General features: G+C 42.5%; 1 protein-coding gene across 2 annotated transcripts in view; it reads left to right on the forward strand.

The window, feature by feature from the left end:
• The window catches only part of stxbp5a (syntaxin binding protein 5a (tomosyn)), a 188,598-nt gene that overhangs the window by 27,263 nt on the left and 138,791 nt on the right, over positions 1-22,544 (forward strand). For both annotated transcript variants that reach the window (XM_078405529.1, XM_078405530.1), the window contains exon 4: positions 1,041-1,141. In XM_078405529.1, the coding sequence (XP_078261655.1) occupies positions 1,041-1,141 (101 nt within the window). The remainder of the gene's footprint in view (positions 1-1,040; positions 1,142-22,544) is intronic.

The following is a 22,544-nucleotide window of genomic DNA, read 5'->3' on the forward strand; positions in this document are numbered from 1 at the left end:
AACAGAAGAAAAAAAAATTTGTTTTTACCTGAAAGCTTTAACCCACTTCACAGTTAATGTTTATTAATTGTCATTAGTAAATATTATAATGATTAAATTCTTCAATTGGCACACACATTTCAGGGGAAAAATATTGGGCTAGCATTATGGATAACTTCCCTGTTGTTTGTCAGAATAATGTCAAGAGACTGTTTGCATCCAGCTGAGAAAATAAATTGATTGATTGAAAGATGGAGCATGAATGTACATTGAAAGATGGTATCTCTGATACCAGCACTCCCTCATTATAACATTAGAGTGGCAGCTGAGAAAGATTACGTGCAGAAATTTGCAGAGTGGGTCATAAATCCAAAATTCCCGATTCTAGGAATATGTGCTCTCCCAAAAGATCCACATCTGACATCCAGGGTTATTTTCTACGTTTAGAAACCAGATACATTTCCTAGGTACTGAATCATAAAAGGTGCCAGTTTCTATCTTTTCGCCTCCTGTGAGGCACCCCAGTTTACTATTTGAGGAATGGTTACAAATAATATCAAATGTGCATGGTCACCTTTTTTCAGGAAATGGTTCCAGTGACAGCTTCAAACATTAACTTCAGTGAATGTTACCCATGATATTTTTTTCTTGGCTGATCTTTACTGTCTGGGAAAAATAAATATAACAGAATTATATATAGGCTGTTATGTTAGATGCCAGCAGCCTTCTGGGACATGCTGCTGAGACTTGTGAACATTACTACAACATTTTTTTTAAAAAGAACGTTATCTCCACTAAAAGGTGGACATTTTTTATTCCAGAGTCAAATTTCTGCTTTATTGTGATTGTCTGAGCAACTAGAGCTTCATTCAATTATGTTGTAAGTGGATTTTCCTAAGGTTGTTTCCAAATGGGCCAACTTTTTTTTTCTAGGATGTTTTGCCTTTTCCTGGGAGACTGAGAGATTGTACATCAATCAAGAAAGGACAATCTTGATTGTCTTGTTGCCTTTTTGTATAATCCATTGCTGAAAATTTTAACATATTTCTGCTGCCTTGCAGGGAGCCCTTGTGAGTGCCTTGGCAGATGACACATTACATCTCTGGAATCTGCGTCAGAAAAGGCCTGCCATACTCCATTCTCTTAAATTCAACAAAGAAAGGTAGAGAAATTAACAAAATATTCAGTAGTCTACTGGTATTTACTATGTATATTGGATAAATATTGAAATGTAGTTTGAACATTTACTGTAATGTATAATATTTGACATTTTGTTGATTTATTCCATGATGAAATGGTTTTTACTCATCAAAGTGTCAGTAAGCAGAGGACATAAAGCTAAGGTAAATGATAAAGGTGATAAAGGGCGGAGAAGAGGTTTTTGTAGCCGATTGTTAAGATTTTGAGTGTTTGATTGAAAGCGTGTTCGAAAAAGATTAAATGATGACTTTGTGAAGGGATTGAGATGTACAGGATTCTATAGAAAGTGCATCTCAAAGAGCGCACAAACCTGTGTGGTTAAGTTTTTGAATATCTGAACATTTCATGCCTAGTTTAAAATAATCTATTCAATTAATCTAAAATTTATTTGCTCGAGCTGGGGAATCTTGTCCTCTCCCAAACATTTACTGGCTACACATCAAAATACTTCATTGGTTAAAAAGTGCTTTGAGTGCTCTGAGCCTCAACAAAGAAAATCAATAGAAATGTTTGTCCATATTACTTGCACGACATAATTGGACCCATACAGATGTGTCTCAAATAGAGTGGAGACAACAGTGGGATGAAAAGACTAACCAGATCACATTCGCGTGCTGTGGGGGATGCACCTGGGTGGCACTGGAAGCAGCTGGCTCCTTTGGCTGCAGGTGATGTCGATTTCCATTGGGACTGAGGGGCATGGAAAAACAATGCAAAGCTCGTACGCTCTCTCTTTCTCTCTCTCTCTCTCTTTTTCTCTCCTGTGAGAATATAGCTGACATATTCTGGAAGATTGATTGTCTGCAATTCAATTACTTTGAATTATCGAGAAGCAGGAGGCTGCAGACCTGAAGCTGTGGTTGAGGCTTTCTGTTCTCTTGAATAAATACATTCAACAATTGTAAGGCTCAGATGAGTGTTCGGCTGCAAATAATTTTGAATCTCTTTACCTATAACAGCAACATCCTCTTCTCAAATGTTTTATTTTGCTAATTCTTTGGTTTTACACAATATAGATTAACAGTTAAAACACCCAAATTAATCCCTTGTGTTTGAGGTTGTTATTTATATACAAAAATAGTGTGTGAAATTTAAATTCAGGTTATATTTCTATCTTCACTCCATCAGTGTTGGCCTCGCCCTCATGAAGTTGTGGTTAAAGTGGTTAAATTCAAGGAGGTGTCAGGAAGCCTTAAGATTTTTTTTCCACCGAACTGAAAAAAGAGAAAATCTGTTAGTTGTGGAGGAGGAGGAAAGCTGAAAGGGGAATCTAATGAGAGTGCATTTATGTTGGATAAGAGCAACCTTTATGATTGAATGTTTTGACTTCAACATTTATTTGCCTTGTCTATCTACAAATTTGCTCTTGCTCGAGCCTGCTTTTGAAGTTTGTTAACTTCACTGACCAAGCAGGATGGATTTCCCCAGAGCACATTTGCAGTTTGTCAATCTCAGAGTGAACTACAATTACAGGCTAATGCAGCAAATGGCAAATCATTTTTAAAAAAACACACTTTTTGGATTTGTTTTTCGCAGTTATGAAGTTATAATCTTGGTGTCGGAGGGAACTGCGGATGCTGGTTTAAACTGAAGATAGATACAAAATGCTGGAGTAACTCAGTGGGACAGGCAGCATCTCTGGAGAGAAGGAATGGGTGGAAGGAACTGCAGATGCTGGTTTAAACTGAAGATAGACACATAATGGTTGGAGTAACTCAGCGGGACAGGCAGCATCTCCGGAGAGAAGGAATGGGTTTCCAGAGAAACTGCCTGTCCCGCTGAGTTACTCCAACATTTTGTGTCTATCTTAAGTTATAATATTGGATTACCTATGAGGTTATCAATTTTACTTTGGAGGATTGATGGTATTTGTGGCATATAGCAAGTTCCTCTGGTCACTTGGTGCCTTGAGGTTTACCACAATACCCTTTCGTTCCCTTTGTTGCCTGGCACTATTTGATGTATTCCTCTTTAATATTTGAATGCCTTTCATTTTGTTTGTTACTGTTTTCATTCCTTTGGCTAACCCTTAAACAATTTGGAGAGTACTGGAATAAACTGGAAATAGAATTAAGGAACCTTGAAGGGAACAAAGAAGATTGTAATTTGTTTTTGTAACGGTTGCTGATATTTTACTGTCGCATTTTTGCTCAGCGAAGCTAGACGCTGCTAGAAGGGAAGTCAGTTAGGAAGCTCTGCAATTTTAAAGGTGCTATATAAACATAAATTATTGATAAATCATAATGTGTTAAAACTGGTTCAAAGGAAAATTACTGCACTTCAGAATCCTGTAATATGTGCATTCTCCATTTTACTGATACCAAACTGGTTATCATCAATTAAGTATGGGTACCAATTCAGGTACAAAGCACCTGATTGTATTTGAGCAATTGGCCCTTTGCTGCAGGCAGAGCATTGGACTTTTCTTCTGGACCCTGGGTTATAATCCTGCTATCAGCTGAAGTGCTGAACTTTGCCCTGCACAACCAACTATATCTCTTGCGATGCTGTTACAATGCAACTACAGCAACAGTCTGAACTGTTCCATCTTGAATGCATCTTGAACTCTTGCACTAAGTTAGAGTAGCTAGTACATTAGAGTAGTTAGTACATAGGAGCAAAGAGGTCCTTCTGCAGTTGCACAGGGCCCTAGTGAGACCACACCTGGAGTACTGTGTGCAGCTTTGGTCTCCAAATTTGAGGAATGATATTCTTGCTATTGAGGGAGTGCAGCTTAGGTTCACTACGTTAATTCCCGGAATGGCGGGACTGTCACATGTTGAAAGACTGGAGCGACTAGGCTTGTATACACTGGAATTTAGAAGGATAAGAGGGGATCTTATTGAAACGTATAAGATTATTAAGGGATTTGACACGCTAGAGGCAGGAAACATGTTTCCAATGTTGGGGGAGACCAGAACCAGGGGCCACAGTTTAAGAATAAGGGGTAGGCCATTTAGAACTGAGGTAAGGAAAAACGTTTTCACTTGGAGAGTTGTAAATCTGTGGAATTCTCTGCCACAGAAGGCAGTGGAGGCCGATTCTCTGGATGCTTTCAAGAGGGAGTTAGAAAGAGCTCTTAATGATACCAGAGTCAGGGGGTATGGGGAGAGGGCAGGAACGGGGTACTGATTGTGAATGATCAGCCATGATCACATTGAATGGCGGTGCTGGCTCGAAGGGCCGAATGGCCTACTCCTGCACCTATTGTCTATTGTCTATTATTGGAAACTTGAACCGAATGCTGACTTGTGTTTAGAATAACCTTGCTGCCTTGTGTTCAGAGGATCAGGGAGCATATCTGGAGAACATGGATAGGTTACGGGTTGGATCGGGTCAGGACCCTTACTCAAACTGTGACAGCTTGAACCGTCACCAATCCATGTTCTGCAGAAATGCTGCCTTACCTGAACACCAGCATCTGCAATTTCTTGTTTCTACTTTCATATAATGTACACAATTTCAAATACAAGCTGAGATGATCAATTCAGTCAACTAAATCTTTTGGAAAATGTGTATACCAGCTCGCTAAATGGGAGGCTAGTACAAAGAAGGCTAGGTTCAGGCAGCAATTGAGCAATTTGTGCAGGAGCCACTTTTTTCTTAAGAGCATTGCATCTATTCTTGATTTTACTTCCAATCATCGTTTGGCTCGGTTTTTGATCCTTTGCTTCTGGATTCTATTTGTCATATTACTGACCTAATTCCCAATCAGTGTGGCAGAGTTAGCTTTTGCAACCTTTCAAGCTGAAACCTGTTCCTTCTTAATATGATGAGCTAACAACTGTCATAAAAAGCTGAAGAGAGTTTCCTGATTTTGAAAGTTTAAAAGATGAATCAATAAAATAAATAAAACATTATTTCAGCCATTCTGAATTTAGACTTGTACTTTTGCTTGGACGTGTTTATGCAACTTTTATCACATGATCTTTTACCATCCAACTTCCAAAAAAAAACACTTTAGATCCCTTCTCCAGTTTATGTATAGCTAATGTACAAAACAAACTCAGATTTCATGAGAAAACCTCATCTGTATCCAGTTTTCCTGATGTAGCCTCCTGCACATCAGTGAGACTAAATATAGATGCGGCGACCGTTTCCACTTGCGCTCAGTCTGCCAAGGCCTGTGAGATCTAACCATTTTAACTCTCTAACCCATTTCCATGCTGATCTTTCTGTCCTGGGATGACTCCATTGCCAGAGTGAGGCCGCACACAAACTGGAGGAGCAGCACCTCATACTCCACTTGGGTAGCTTACAATGTATGACCATTGTATTTCCTAATTTTGGGTAGCCTCTAACAGCCCTCCTTCCACTTTGTCCCCCCACACCACCCCTTTCTTCTGCCTTCCCCTGTGCCCCACCTGGACTCTGGCTTCACAATTTCCAGCTCTTTAATTTTTTTCTCTTTCAGTTTTTCAATCTCTGGCCTTTAACCATCTGTTTATCAAAACCCTCCTTGCCTGTGTTCAGCTATTATATTTTGTCCTGCCCCTTCTCTCTTCCTGCTTTCTTACTTCCCCCAACACCCCCCAACCTCCTCCATCAGTCTGAAGAAGAGTCCCAACCCGAAACGTCATCGATCCATGTTCTTCAGAGATGCTTTCTGACCTGCTAAGTTACTCCAACACTTTGTGTCCTTTTGTGTTTTTAACTAGCATCTGCAGTTCCATGTTTCTTTATAATGAGAAAACATGTTAGTTTAATGACATTCCTCCAGGTTGTTCAGGGCAATGTCCAGCAGAATAACTTTATTCCTTATTACTCCAGGTCTGTGAACTACCATTGAACTGCTAGTTTTAGCTAGGAAAGTGTCACAAATGGTAGAGCAGCATCTATGGAGCTAATTCCAGTGATCTCTGATTCAAACTGGTTGTTAGCCAGGTAGACACAAAATGCTGGAGTAACTCAGCATGACAGCCAGCATCTCTGGAGAGAAGGAATGGTTGACATTTTGGGTCGAGACCCTTCAGACCCAAGTAGTTAGCCAGGCTTTCTCTGGCCAGGTAGTCCCAGGTATTATATTAAACAAGATTTATTTGGATGTTCTTTTAACATTAATTGAATTCCCTAGAGGCCATGTACTTTTCTCTCTTTTAAAGTGGGAGAAATATCTTCTTGCGCTCGGGTCCAGCACTGTCCTGTACAGCATCCCTCTCCCCATCAGAACTGCCCCCTCCATCGACTCCTTTAAGTCCAGGCTCAAAACCTATTTCTACTCCCTAGCGTTTGAGGCTCATTGAGGAGGCGCTGTGAACTGTTTGCGTGCTACTGTATGTTTCATTTTTTTCCTTAGTACCTAATCAGATGTACAGCACTTTGGTCAACGTGGGTTGTTTTTAAATGTGCTATACAAATAAAATTGACTTGACTTGACTTGACTGTATTTGTCCCTGGGACCTAATGAGAAGATTGAACTGAAAGGCACATCCAAAGTATTATCCATGAAATGAAAATGTGAAACAGGATAAAAGTGAGATTCCAGTCTTTGTGATCATGTGATTGAAGGAAGTAGATTTTACCAAAGATACTAAAGGAGCACGATAGACCACTCGACCCTAAAAACCGTAGTATGTCATGGCACCATTTTAGTAGGCAGAAACTTGCAGAAACATTTAAAAAGAAAAATAACAAAAATCTGTGAATTGATAGATGAGATATATTCTGCATTTTAATGGTATCATCACACATACTATTCCCCCAAAACACCGATTACACTACGAGAGGCATAACGAACGGTGGGTTTTGCCTACTAAAATGGAGGACGTTACGCTCCTTTGCGTACTACACTTCAGTATAGGTGATTTCAACGGAGTGGTCCAACTTGTTCCTCTAGTATCTTTGGATTTTACTCCTGGCAAAGCTATTTAGCTTTAAAGAGGGAATGATGATTCTTGAAGGCACTTTAGATGATGGGGGAGATAAGAAAGGTCTTGATGTTAGTAACATATTAGACCATGCAGCATAACCATTCCGGTTGGGATAATTGCAAAGGCACGGATTCTCTTTCCCGCCCCCTCTCTCAGTCCCACGGGGCTGTTCTGCCCTCCCCCAATGGGTGCATGGTGAGTTCACTACACTAAATATTGAGGCTGCTCCCTCCTGTTTTTTTGGAAAATAGTGCTGCACCCACTTCTTAGGTTTTTGTATAATCAATTACTCATCCTGAAATGTCTTAATTACCTGAACTGGTGGAATTGCATAACCGGCTTTTCTACTTGAATAATTTCATTTTCTTAAGTAAAGAAAGTTCAAAGGACTAGAAATCAACACAGCATTTTATAATGTCCCTTACAACAAAACCTTTGCTTCACCAGTTTTGAAATGCAGTATGTATCTAAAAACATAGCACAAAAAGTAAGGAAATTTGTGTTTGGTAGATTATTTCTTTGTTGTAACAATGCTTCTTGGCAATAAATCTTATACCGTTGGAAAGCCTGTTTATTTCCCTTTTAAATGGTGCCACATTTGTAAGGAACATGCATTTGTGGGATGAGCAGCAGAGCTGAGTATGTGGGTTGCGCCCATGAAAAATCTGCCAAATCTTCTCTGCCAATGCCAAACAGCTTATTCTGCCATTGACTCTTGTTCGGTGTTGTTTGGTGGATTGGATGATTGAAGTCTGAAGAAACAAGACATATTGGCAATTTAACAATTTATTCATTTAATAAACAGGAGCCTCAGTAGCGTGTGGAAGAACCATACACAGCCACAACAGCCTGGCACCTCCTCCTCATGCTGGTCACCAGCCTGGTCACACACTGTTGTGGGATGGCATCCCATTCTTCAACCAGCATTTGTCGCAAGTCAGCCAACGTGGTTGTGTTGGTCACTCTGGCACGAACAGCACGCCCAAGCTGATCCCACAAGTGTTCAATGGGGTTGAGGTCAGGACTGCTGGCAGGCCATTCCATCCTCTCCACTCCCAAATTCTGGAGGTAGTCTCTGAGAAACCCTGCTCTGTGGGGGCGAGCATTGTCATCTTGGAGGATAGAGTTCGGTCCCAGACTGTGGAGATATGGGATTGCCACTGGTTGCAGAATCTCATCTCGATATCTCTCTGCATTGAGATTGCCTCCAATGATGACAAGCCTCGTTTTTCCAGTGAGGGAGATGCCGCCCCACACCATCACACTGCCTCCACCAAAAGATGTTACTCTATCGGTGCAGCAATCAGCATAGCGTTCTCCGCGTCTTCTCCACACTTTGACCCTATGATCCAACTGCCGTAGGCAGAATCTGGACTCATCGCTGAACATAACGTTCCTCCACATGTTCAGGTTCCAGTGCACGTGTTGCCGACACCAGCGCAAACGGGCCTGACGGTGAAGGGCAGTCATGGCAGGCCTCCTGGCAGCCCTATGAGACCGGAGATCGGCTGCGTGCAGTCTGTTCTGAATTGTCTGGGCAGAGAGCCGTCGGCCATATCGTCCTGCAAACCTTGACTGCAAATCATTAGAAGACAGACTACGGTTCCTAAGTGCTGACAGGGTGAGGAAACGGTCTTCTTCGGGTGTTGTTTTCTTGGGACGCCCACTTCGCGGCCTGTCTCTGACATCCCCCGTTATATGGAACTTGGCCTTCACTTTGGAGATGGTACTAGGGCTCACTCCAAATAATGCTGCAACTTGGTTTTGCGGAACACCAGCTTAAAGTTGCCCTATCGCACGGGCCCTATCTACATCAGTCAAACGTGGCATGCCGATTCTTGGAGCAGACACCTACTGACCACTGTAGCAGGGCCCATGCTCACAGATGCTGCCAATCAGGTGCTAATCAGGCACCTGATTGTCAGCACCTGGGGGTACCAGAAGCTCAAAACAAGAGTCAATAGCAGCAACAGAATAAGCTGTTTGGCATTGGCAGAGAAGATTTGGCAAATTTGTCATGGACGCAACCCATATACTCAGCTCTGCTGCTCATCCCACAAATGCATGTTCCTTACAAATGTGGCACCATTTAAAAGGGAAATAAACAGGCTTTCCAACGGTATAAGATTTATTGCCAAGAAGCATTGTTGCAACAAAGAAATAATCTACCAACACACAAATTTCCTTACTTTTTGTGCTATGTTTATTAGACAAGCATGGCAGAACACAATGGAATCCCACAATGACAAATAATTGCTTTTTACATTGAGAGTGTAGTCATGGAATGAGCATGCTGTCTTATTTTAAAAAAGACTTGGTCACCTTTTAGATCTACAAGAACAGGTAAGCTTGAATTGATATCTGAAAGGTTACTCACCAACAGTACTGTGTCCCTTCAGTATTGCGCTCTGATAGTCCAGCTCGATCTTGTGCTCAAATCTTGGGAGTGTAGCATTAAACCTGCAATCTGTTGATGATCAAGTTTGAGTTGTATAGAGAAATAAGTTTCTGAAGGGTGTAGTTGATTGAGATTGTTTTGATGGTGATTTTTTAAGACTAAAAGAAATGGATGTTCAGTGCACTTTGTATGTTTTCATCCAAATTCCATAATATTAAAAATTGGCATGTGATATCCTCTCCTTTACAAAGTTTTCTTGCTTTCACTTTATAGTTGTCAAGGTACACTTTGGTTCTCTATCCCCTCAGAGTAGTTTCAGTCAACTGTGTCATGACCATTTTTATTTTGCTCTAGATTTGTCAAATACAGGATATATCCATTGGTGATTTCAAGTGATTGCAATCTGGTTGACCAAACTTTACCATCAACTGAGATTATTGAAAATATGGATGGAGATGTTGGAATTATATTTCTGTGTGTAATTTAGGAAGATGTGTTTATGTACTTTTATCACTGTGTATTTTCTGACAATTAATTCTCCTCATTTTGCATTTGATATGTTAACTTTCTGCAGACTTTGGATGAGAGAATCATTTCTCTCTCGTTACAACTTAATAATGTGTATTCTCGAGACTGATGCAGGGTCTTGACCCGAAGTCTCAACCAAAAATAATGACTGTCCCTTCCCCTCCCTAGATGTCCTTGACCCGCTGAGTACTTCCAGCGGTTTGCTTTTTACATAATGTTCATTCTAATTCCCAAAAGGTGCAGTTTTTAAAATGTACTGTATAGCCAAATGTGTTACAGATTTAAGTGGCCAAATAAGTTATGTATAGAATTGTTATTGAACTCCTGTAAATACTTTTAACGCAAGAGCTGATGTTTTATTGCTTCAATATCTGATGCTTTCTTATTGAAGGCTGTGATATATAAGAGCACAATCATTTATTTCACTAACTCCTGTGAAGAAAAACAAAAGTGCAGTCTAACACTACAGTGCAGAACTGTGGAGTGATGCATTGTTGCTTTCATCTTATGAATAAGATGTTAAACTGAGCCACTGTTAAAGTGAGTGTTTAAAAAGAAATCCCATGCCACTTGCAAAGGAGGCTGCTCATCCATGGTAATTATCTTGGTCAGAATTTAGATTTTAGCCCTTATTACTGAAACAGATTATCCACGTGTTGCCAATTTATTATTTCTGGGAGTTCATTCTGTGAAGACACTGTTTTATGTCCTATATTACACTAATATCTATGCTGCAAAAATATATAGTTAGTTTTAAAGTACTTTAAGATCATATGAAAAGGCCAAGATCTGGCAATTGGAGAATAATTGCCAGAATATAAAATTATTAAGGGATTGGACGCGCTAGATGCAAGAAACATGTTCCCGATGTTGGGGGAATCCAGAACCAGGGGCCACAGTTTAAGAATAAGGGGTGGGCCATTTAGAACTGCAATGAGGAGAAACTTTTTCACGCAGAGAGTAGTGAATTTGTGGAATTCTCTGCCTCAGAAGACAGTGGAGGCCGATTCACTGGATGCATTCAAAAGAGAGTTAGATAGTGCTCTTGGGGCTAGCGGAATCAAGGGATATGGGGACAAGGCAGGAACGGGGTATTGATTGTGGATGATCAGCCATTGAATGGCAGTGCTGGCTCGAAGGGCCGAATGGCCTACTCCTGCACCTATTGTCTATGTATTGTCTATGTATCTATGTTGGAAAATGTGTAATTGTCCTCTTTGGCAGGAAAATTGAAAAAGTGTATTATTTAAATTGTAAGACATTGTAGAGCTCTGAGGAGCACAGGCATGTTGGGTATGAGTGCTTTATTTGCAAAATGCGAATGTGGAGTGAATACTTCTCTTTGTGGGAGAATCTGGAACACGGGTCACTGTTTAAAAAAAATAGGCGGTTGGTCATTTAAGGTAAATTAGTCCTTTTTCTTTTTCCACATAAGGTTGCAAGTCTTTGGAATTTTCTTGAAGCAGCCTTTAAATTTTTTGAAGGCAAACTCATCTTGTTTCCTGATAAATAAGGGAATGAAAGATCTTTGGGATTGGTAGCAATGTGGCGTTAAAGAAGCAATCAGATGAGCTGTGATTTATTTTAATGGCAGCATAAGCTCAAGTGATTGAATGGACAATACTCGCTCTTAATTTGTATGTTTGCATATAAATGGAAATATTTTTTCTAGTCTAGTCAGATCTGAAGTAAAAATGCCCTGGGAAAACTCGTGGTATTTATTACCAGAAAATCCTGCAGAATATTCTTCTTCCCATCTATTTGTGAAGTAACATTGACCTTTCATGCAACCATTTACTGGGAATCGTGAGGTGAACAATGATGAGTATGGTTGAAACAAACCATAGTTGCCACCTCAGTAAACTATCAGTTGCAATGTCTTGGCCAGTCCATGTGAGATTAGATCAAAAAAATGATATTGTAGTGGGTCTGGACACAGTAGGAATCAGGCAAGACACCAGGTAAGTATTAACAGTAATTTAATGCAGCAACAGAACATCCACACACTCTTCAACCATGGCCGATCACAGTTCAGAGGTGAATTGCGGCCCCCGGTCGGACGTAATGTCGAGCGGCACTCTAAATCTGGCAATCTAGTGTGCTGCCAAGGCACGGGTACAAGTAGCGGCAGAAGTGTCTGGCAGTGGAACTGCTTCTGGCCACCGCGTGAAACGGTCGACCATGATCAGGAGGTGGATGAAGCCCCGAGAAGGCGGCAGCAGCCCCCACGATCTCCAGGTGGATGTGGTTGAACCGCTGGCGAGGGACTTTGAACTACTGGAGTCCCCTCACGGTGGTCGGGCGTGGATACTGGCGCACCGCGTCCACCTTGTCCGGGAGCGGCAATGCCCCGTGCAGAGTCACGTGGTGGCCCAGGAAATTGATGGACGTCACCCCGAAACGGCATTTGGCTATGTTGATGGCCAGCCCATGATCGCTGAGGTGCTGGCATAGCTGGCGGGGATGGGTAGCATGCTCCTGTCTCGAGCGGCTTGCCACCAAAATGTCATCGAGGTAAACGTGAACAAAGTCCAGGCCACGGCACACGCAGTCCATAAGCCGCTGAAAGGCTTGCGCCGCGTTCTTAAGTCCGAACGGCATACGGAGCAATTCGAACAGGCCAAGTGGCGTCACGATGGCCGTCTTGGGGACGTCGTCTAGGTGGACGGGAATTTGATTGTAGCCACGCACCAGATCGACCTTGGAAAACACCATGGCCCCAGCCAGGTGCACTTTAAAGTCCTGAATGTGGGGGACTAGGTACCGGTCAGCGATGGTAGCATCGTTAAGCCGACGATAGTCACCGCAAGGGCGCCAGTCACCGTCTGTCTGCCTTGGGGACCATATGGAGCGGGGACACCCACGGGCTGTCTGAGCGGCGCACAATACCCAGCGACTCCATAAGGCGGAACTCCTCCCGAGCGAGACGGTTCTTGTCCAGTGGAAGACGCCGCGCAGGGGCGGGCCAGTGGTGGGAATGTGATGCTCCACCCCGTGCTTCGGGGCGGAGGAGTGGAACTGGGGGTCGAGGATTTCGGGGAACTCGGCCAGAATGCGCAAGAACGTAGCGTCCACGGACGACCGGGGCCCATCAGGCAGCATGACCGGGTCGCCCACACGGAGGGAAACAGGCTGCAAGGTGACGGAGTGCACCAAACGCTGCCGCTTGACGTCCACGAGCAGGGAATGTGCCCGTAGAAAGTCCGCGCCCAGCAACGGCTGGAACACATCCGCAATGACGAATGGCCAGGAGAAGCGGCCCTCTCCGAAGTTGAGGGAGAGCGTGCGCACCCCGTATGAGCGGATTGGTGTCCCGTTTGGTGCACTCCCGTTTGCCGTGGCGAGGAGGGGGCCGCGTTTACCATAGCGGATGTCATCATTCGAAGGGGGAAGAACGCTCACCTCAGCCCCTGTGTCCACAAGGAAACGAGCCCCGGTGGGGAGATCCCACGCAAAAACGCGATGAATCAGGCCGGCCGCCGAAGCAATCACTGACAGCCGGCCCCTGCATTTCCCAGGAACGAGCAGGGCTGCTGGCATTGACGGGCTGAAGGTCTCCAGCGGCAGTGAAAGTAGCACCAGCCCCCTCTGCTGGCGTCTGTGGTAACGGGCGGTTTTGCGGGCTGATCCGACCACCAGCGACCTCTGATGGCGTGCGGAGGAACTGACGGCGCCGATAACGTAAAGGTACTTGGTTGCATTGGCTGTCACTCCCCGCAGTGTAAACTGCTCCTCGGCCTGGTCAAACCAGAAATCAGGGTCGTCGGTCCAAAGGGGAGGCAGTTTCAATGCCACGGCGTGGAGAGTGTCGAGGTTGGCAGGGTCCACGGGGTGGGGTCCGGTTGGGTCCAGAAGCGGCTGACCGGCAGGGCCGGGTAGTGCGTGTTGGGGAACGTTCGGGTCCATCGCGACTTGTGAGGAAATGTCGAGGGTCACCAGTGTAGTGGGTCTGGACGCAGTAGGAATCAGGCAAGACACCAGGTAGGTATTAACAGTAATTTAATGCAGCAACAGAACATCCACACTCTCTTCGGTCTCAAGCACAAGTTATTTATCTAGCCCCTTCAGGCAAACCCTGTAGCACTAGTCCCTTCCCGAGCCCTGTCCAACCCGTGCCGAGGGGGATGGTCCAGGGAGTGGCCTAATCCCCGGGTACAGCCACAATATCTAGTTTATTTTGGAAAACAATGATATGGGTGTCTGAGATAGCCTGGCAGAACTGAATTTCACAAAGTCCCAAGCAGTAAGTTATGTTCTGATCTATTGATGCTGCACATCAAGTCTGGTGTTTCAGGTTATGCCTGTACGTGGTTTGCAACTGGTATTAACACATGCTCAAACCAGCAACTTAAACAAGAATTTTAATTTTGCCCATACCGTATATCAAAGCAGGGGCAGTTAGATTTTTATTCTGGAATAAATAAAACTTTGGGGAAATCTAGCAGAGATGAATTGTGCAATGACCAATCTGATTCTTTTTTTTTTAAAGTTGGCGAGGACAAGGAAGTGTTTGACCTCAAACAGAAAATAAGATTCTGTATTTGTAGAATATGGATTTATTACGAGCGGGGAAGAGAAATATGCATCATGTGCACACAGATGAGATTGATTTAACTTGTCACCATGTTCGGCACAAACATTGTGGGTTCAAGGGCCCATTCCTTTGCCATACATGTTTTATGTTCTAAATGCCCCCCCAAAAAAGGAGTGTGATTCTGAACTACAGTGATATGCAATTGTCCATAACAATTTGCAATCTTGAGACCAAGCATCATACTTTAAAGAAAAGCCACTGGTCGTTTTACCATAGAAGTGAGTTGAAATGGCATCTCACTAGAAACTAAAGTAAACTGCAATAACGACGTAGTATGCCTGTTCCATTTTCATGAGCAAATCAGCATTTACAAGAGGGAAAACATAAAACCTTCAATAATAGACGCCTATCATTCAGTCTTGGATATCGCAGTTCTCAAGAAAATCCTTTCCTTTGTCAAATGGCATTGTCTCACCAAGAATTAGATATTACAGAAAGCATTGAATTTAAATTGATTGGAAAAATGAACCATCGGGCTGGTTTACAAGATAGTTTGATGAGTCAACTGGCATTGGTGAATCTGATGATGTCATGGTTATCACTGAGTTGCTGAGGGTTACAAGGGAACAGGTTCAAGGATCTGACTAGTAGAGCAGAAAAAGGCCCACTCGTCTGTTTAGTTACAAATCAGTTTTATTGGCAAGAGGGAACAAAAACAATACTTGTCTTGATATGCACGGGGTCCGGTTTACATTGAAACATGCTGAATTGCTGTTTCCCAGACCTGCATTGAGTTTCTTGAACAATGCCAGAAACTATGTGGAAAGGTCAATAGAAAGTGGAAGGTTGGATCGGTAAATGTGGTCACTGCAGTCATTCAAGAAGGTCAAGCTTTGCAATGCCTTCCTTAGGCATCTTATGGGAATACATGTGTGTGAATCTTGGCCAGGTATTTGACACAATTTTAGATGTAAGATTGATTTTTTTAAATTAAAGCGAAAGCCAACAGTTCCCAGGAAAACAAACAAGTTAGATCCAAAATTGGCACTTCAAAGGTTTCAAAGGTCTTTTATTGTCACGTTTACCAATTAAGGTGCAGTGATATTCAAATTACTATACAGCCATACTAAAAGGCAGGAAATATGTTCCCAATGTTGGGGAGTCCAGAACCAGGGGCCACAGTTTAGAAATGGTAGGCCATTTAAAACGGAGATGAGGAAAAACATTTTCACTCAGAGTTGTAAATCTATGGAATTCTCTCCCTCAGAAGGCAGTGGAGGCCAATTCTCTGGATGCTTTCAAGAGAGAATTAGATAGAGCTCTTAAGGATAGCGGAGTCAGGGGGTATGGGGAGAGGGCAGGAACGGGGTACTGATTGGATGATCAGCCATGATCACGTTGAATGGCGGTGCTGGCACGAAGGGCCGAATAGCCTACTCCTGCACCTGTTGGCTATTGTCTATTTGCAGTGTGATTTCCATTTCTTTTTTGTAGTTTAGATGTAAAGGGTATGTTTAAACAGTTTTTGTATTTTACATATGTTGATAGTGTGGTAGTAAGGATTAAGCTGAAGGAAAATATTAATATACTGGTGGTTGGGCAGCAATCTGTCAAATTAAATTAAGCTGGAAAGCAATGCAATTGTAAAAGGCAAAGTGATAAAGGGTATACATAATGTAATATATTTTATGCCTTAGCTAAGAAAGACAAAGCAGTTAGATTAAAAGAAGAAAGTACTAGTTAATCCACTGTGTGTTGCATATAGCAGCACATTATTACTGGAAGAATGTGATAGACAGAGGATTTGGAGGAGATTTAAATTTATGTTGTCATGGATAGAAAGTTAAGTTAGAGGCAAAATGAAAACATACAGACTGAAGTGCGTAAAATTAAGATATCAGAATAGGATGAATGAGAAATACCTATTTCTTGAATCAGAGAGTTTAATAACTATGGGGTATGCAATGTTCAAGGCAAGGACAGAGCTGGAAATGGGATTTGTCTAAATTAGAACTTTGCTCCCTAAGCTAGTTAGAATCTCATTACATGGAGATGTGAGGAACTGCAGATTCTGGAATCTGGCATAGAACACACATTGCTGGAATGACTCAGCGGGTCAGGCAGCATCTTTGGAGGACATACATAGGATAACTTTTGGGTGGGGACCCTTTAGGCTGAATGTAGTAGGGAGGACAAAACTGAAAAAAGTGGGGTTGGGGCAGTGTGGCAAGTGACATGTGGAAGCAGGCGAGGTTGGGGGGTGATTGGCAGATGGTGGACAAATGCTACAGTTGAAAAGGGGACAAAGGTTCATAAAGGAGACAAAAGGGTGTCAGATAAGTGGAGAAGAGGAGTGAAATGTAAAGTGTGAGGGAGGGTTATAGGTGGAAGTGGACAGGGGGTGGGGGGGAGAGAATAGGGAGGGGTGGACTGTGGATGAAACGGAGTGCATTGGGGTGGGATGGGGCACATGAAAATGAGGGGGAGGGTTGGGATTTACCTACAATTGGAGAACTCAATGTTCATACCTTTTGAGTTGTGTGTTACCCAATCAGAATGAGGTGCTGTTCCTCAAGTTTGCATGTGGCTGCCTCCTGGCAGACTATGGCGGACCAAACATGTATTATGCGAAAAAGTCGCCTAGTCTAAGCTTGGTGTTGCGTTGTAAAGGAGGCCAGATCAGGAGCTGTAGATGAGGTTAGACTGTATACATTCACCAATAATAAATACAACAATAAGTGTAATGACACATGCAAAATGGTGCAAGATTGTACTGCAAATTCAAGCGGTGTAAAAGAATATTAAGTGCAACAGTGGAATAACTAAATGAGTTAGAATTAGGACAAATGCATCATGGTTATCATGGATGAGGTGAGTTGGAAGGGCCAGTTTCTGTGCTGTACATTTCTATTATTCTTCAGTGCTACAACTTTCTGATTGTGTCCAAACTTTCTCTTCTTTGAAGGTCTTGTTATCTACCTACTTTCTGAAATTCAATAGACAATAGACAATAGGTGCAGGAGTAGGCCATTCGCCCCTTCGAGCCAGCACCGCCATTCAATGTGATCATGGCTGATCATTCTCAATCAGTACCCCGTTCCTGCCTTCTCCCCATACCCCCTGACTCCGCTATCCTTAAGAGCACTATCTAGCTCTCTCTTGAATGCATTCAGAGAATTGGCCTCCACTGCCTTCTGAGGCAGAGAATTCCACAGATTCACAACTGTCTGACTGAAAAAGTTTTTCCTCATCTCCGTTCTAAATGGCCTACCTCTTATTCTTAAACTGTGGCCCCTGGTTCTGGACTCCCCCAACATTGGGAACATGTTTCCTGCCTTCAACTCCAATTCAACTCTTTTGTTCCATGTATCGACAAAGCTTTCAAGTGGTTTGGAGTGGAGTGATCCTAACATTAATGAACAGGATATTGGTAAATAAGTAACACTCAATAGCACTGCCAATACCATCCCATGTCAGTTTGCTGATAATTGAGAGTGGTCTGAGGAATATTTTGCCTGTTCCAATCTGTCCTGCTTTTTAGTATCCGGATAAAGCTGGGCAACTTTACATATTGGTATTGGTTTTTTATTGTCCCGTGTATCGAGACTGTGGAGAAACCTCGTTTAGCAAGCTATCCAGGTAAATCAAAGGAATTCATCTCTCGTGTACAAGAGGGAAAGAAGCTATTCTTGAATCTGTTGGTACTGCTTTTGTTTTTATATCTTCTACTCAACGGGAGAGTGATGAAAAGAATGACTGGGGTGTGAGTGAACCTTGATTATGTCAGCTGGTTTCCCGAAGCAGGCTGGTTTGTGTGATGGTCTGGGCTGTATTCAAAACTCTGCAATATCTTGTGATCTTGGACATACCAAGCTGTAATTCATCTGGATATGTTGCTTTCTGTGGTGTATCTGTAGAAATTGATAGGAATCAATGTAGACATGCTAAATTTTCTTAGCCTACTGAGGTGTTGGTATGCTTTCTTGCTGGTAGCCTCAATGTGGCAGGACGAAAACAAATTGTTAATGATATTTTCACTAAGAAACGTGGAGTTGTGGCTAATTAACCTACAAACCAGCACGTCTTTGGGATGTGCGAGGAAATCAGAACATCTGGAGGAAACCCACAGTCACGGGGAGAACGTGCAAACTCCACATGCAGCACCTGAGATCAGGATCCAAGCTGGATCGCTGGTGCTGAAAGGAATTGGAAAAATTATCGTGAAGGATGGTTTGTCGCCTATCCTTGCTGTTTGCAGTAACATAGAAACATAGAAAATAGGTGCAGGAGTAGGCCATTCGGCCCTTCGAGCCTGCACCACCATTCAATATGATCATGGCTGATCATTCAGCTCAGTAGCCTGTACCTGCCTTCTCTCCATACCCCCTGATCCCTTTAGCAAAAAGGGCCACATCTAACTCCCTCTTAAATATAGCCAAATGTACCAGAACAGTTTGTCTAGAGGCACAGTTGTGGAATTTCAGTCTGCAGCACTAAAGCCAGAATATTTTCTAGTCCTACAGCAGGGCCAAATAGATTTTATCATTAACTCTCCCACTTCAGTTCCATCATCCTTTGTGTTACAGCAACTTTTTTGGTTAAATCCAGAAACCATCCCTGTTCATAGGGATCCTATCATGTCCAAGAATTGGGTAAGCAGTAATATTATTCTCAAAGTTTTGTTCCTCTGAGCCAAGTCTCTGTGTTTGCGGTTGTATAGAAGTTCCATGTTTGACGTTGAGACTCACAAACTTAAAAATAGCATGTATGTTTATGTTCTTGCATTCCGAGCCCATTTTAAACTCTCTAGTTTCTGAACAATATTTTATTCTAGTAGTATTTGTAGCTTGATCCTCTGTGAAACTTATTTCTTCTTCAATGTCTCGTTCTGTTTCCCACACTACTGCCAAATTAATGAAACCTGGCATTGCGCTTGTTATCTTCCCTGTGTGGGTTTTAGTCATAGCTCTGTTAAAAGTCCAGTGGGATTACATTTATCTGTCTCAATGTAGGACATGGATTTTGTGTCTTTAGAATTGTGGGACCTCCTCGGTGTTCTACAGTTTATGGTTTCTCTAATTTGCTGCTTTAAAGAATGCACAGCATCATGCAGCAAGCAGGTGCCATTTTGCTTGTTACATGTTGTCTGAAAACTATCCATTAATTCCACTCCCTTTTCCCAATACCATTACAATTTTTCTTGTATCGTTTCTGTTTTTTTATTTCTCTTTTGAAAATTAGTAATGAACCTGCTCCATCCACCCTTTCAGGCACTGCATTTCAGATCAAAATCAACTGCACAAAAAAAATCTTGCTCAATATCCTCTCGTTTTAAATTTGCATTCACTGGTCATTGACAATCATCCCGGCTCAAAATAGTGGAGCGCCATTACATGCTATCCAACATCTTGCATATGTGTATTTTTACAATACTGGCACACAATAATGTGACATAGGGGGTCAAATTCCTTCAAAGTTGACCTTGGGTTTTTACTGACTAACATAGTATCAACAAAAAATATAAGAAAAGATAGCATATTGATGGCAAGTTACCGAAAAAGTGCATCGGAATACATAAATACATTTTGTGTAACGGTTATCGCGTGGTGTCCACCAGTGGCCTGTTTGGCACAGTAAGTGCACGTATTTCTTATTCCTTTCTATCATCATATCATATCATATCATATATATACAGCCGGAAACAGGCCTTTTCGGCCCCCCAAGTCCGTGCCGCCCAGTGATCCCCGTACATTATGTTTATGTTTATATCTATGTTTATGAATACCACACGGAACAATAAAATTGCAAACACCGTTTCGACTTTATTCACCTGATCATGTAGTAGAATACTGCATCCATCTGAGTGGACACCACGACGTGTGTTACGTAAGAAAAACATACGTTACGATACATTGTTTCTTTGGCTTCATTTGTAAGTAAAGGCAAATTTCATTGGCACAACTTTGGTCCTCATGTTGATAAACAGCAATAAAAGTGATGGAAAGACTGGAGGAAAGACTAGGTGCTGAGTACTCTCTTATACCTGCATTAAGGAGGCAATTAAACACACCTGAGCAATTACAAATGCCTGTGAAGCCATGTGTCCCAAACATTATGGTGCCCTGAAATGGGGGGACCATGCATAAACATGGATAGGTAACGTTTCGGAGTGCTGGAGTGACTCAGTGCGTCAGGCATCATCTATGGAGAACATGGATAGGTGACATTTCACGGAGTGCTGGAATAACTCAGCGGGACAGGCAGCATCTCTGGAGGACATGGATAGGTGACATGTCACAGAGTGCTGGAGTAACTCAGCAGGTCAGGCAGCATCTCTGGAGAACATGGATAGGTGACGTTTCACAGAGTGCTGGAGTAACTCAGCTGGTCAGGCAGCATCTCTGGAGAACATGGATAGGTAACGTTCGAGTGCTGGAGTAGCTCGACGGCTCGGGCAGCATCTCTGGAGGACATGATAGGTGACGTTTCGCGGGGTGCTGGAGTGGCTCGGCAGGTCAGGCAGCATCTTTGGGGAGCGTGGGTCGGTGATGTTTCACAATGCTGGAGTGGCTCTGTTGAGAGTTGAGACCCTTCAGTTTGAAGAAAAGTCTGAAATAAATTACCACGTCGTATTTGATTCATACATATAATAAAAATACCTTGTTCTTCAGGCTGTTGTTGTGACTTGAAGGAATTTCATGTTTGGGGACTGCAAGAGAAAGTTTATGTTCACACAGTATTCACACAGACACTACAGCTTTGTAGCTGACATGGGTCTGATTTTTTTTGTTGTCCCTGTCACTGTCGTTGTTGAGCTTCTGGAAATTGACACGTTGGAATGAAGTTAGTGACTTGGTCCGTACAAAAGGTAAACAAGAGACAGTATGTTGCCATACTGAAGATTGGCTCAGTTTCTTAGTTTTGATGACCAATTTATGCCCCCAAATTTTTTTTAATTGACTTTAAAAACTTGGAAAATATATCAGAAACGGTCATTATGTTTTTGACACCATGATGTTTTTTTTATTTGAATATAAGAAAAAATAATTAACTCACCCCAAAATCACTACCACCATAGGATACCTCATTGGGGTTTGTGAAAAGCAGTAGAGGTTTGGAGCCTCCGTGGTTAAACTTACGAAGGTACCAACCCCGATAGCGGTCATTGTGACAATGGACACCAAGCATAACGACCATTACCGGATCTTTGCTAGGCGAAATACCAGACATCTTAGTGTATTTATTCTTAGTATTGATGAAGATATTTCCCTAGAATGTGTCATTATCAAAACACATTATCAAATATATATATATATATATATATATACACGCACACAAGTTTTTGACTTTCGGTCTTGAGGGGGGAGGGGGGGGAAGGATACATGTAAAAAAAATTATGAGCTGTGGTTAGTATTATCTTGATAAATAAAGGCATGAAATGTTACCAAAGATGGATGGGAATGCATCCTTAGGATTATAGCCAAATTGACCTCATTAAATGGCTGAGCACTTAAGAAACTGCATATTCTTTCACCTAATTTTTATGAACAAATAAGCGAGTTCGGTATCTCGACTGAGCATGCGCCGGTCATAGGTCGCAGGGGCAAAACATTCTCGCCGGCTAGTCTGCTCGTGTATACAGACCTGCGTTTCATCCGTAGGTTCCAGTTTTGCTTTGTAGAGGTAAGAAAATACTGCTTTAAAAAATATTAATTAGGTGTATTTATGGTTAATTTGTACAAGACTATAATGATTTTGATGGTTTTATTGCTTTACTAGACCAAGTGGACCCGTTGGGCCCAAACCCCCCTCCTCCCTCCCCCTCCCTCCCCCTTGGGGGTATGCATTTCATCTGCCTTTACTTCCCCTTTACCTAATCTGACACCATTGAGATAATAATCTGCCTCCTTATTTTTGTTGCCAAAGTGGTTAACCTCATATTTATCTACATTATACTGCATCTGCCCACTCACTCAACCTGTCCAAGACACCCTGCAACCTCCGAACATCCTCTTCGCAGTTCACATTGCCACCC

Source organism: Rhinoraja longicauda, chromosome 9 (assembly GCF_053455715.1).
Source record: "Rhinoraja longicauda isolate Sanriku21f chromosome 9, sRhiLon1.1, whole genome shotgun sequence".
Lineage (NCBI taxonomy): Eukaryota > Metazoa > Chordata > Chondrichthyes > Rajiformes > Arhynchobatidae > Rhinoraja > Rhinoraja longicauda.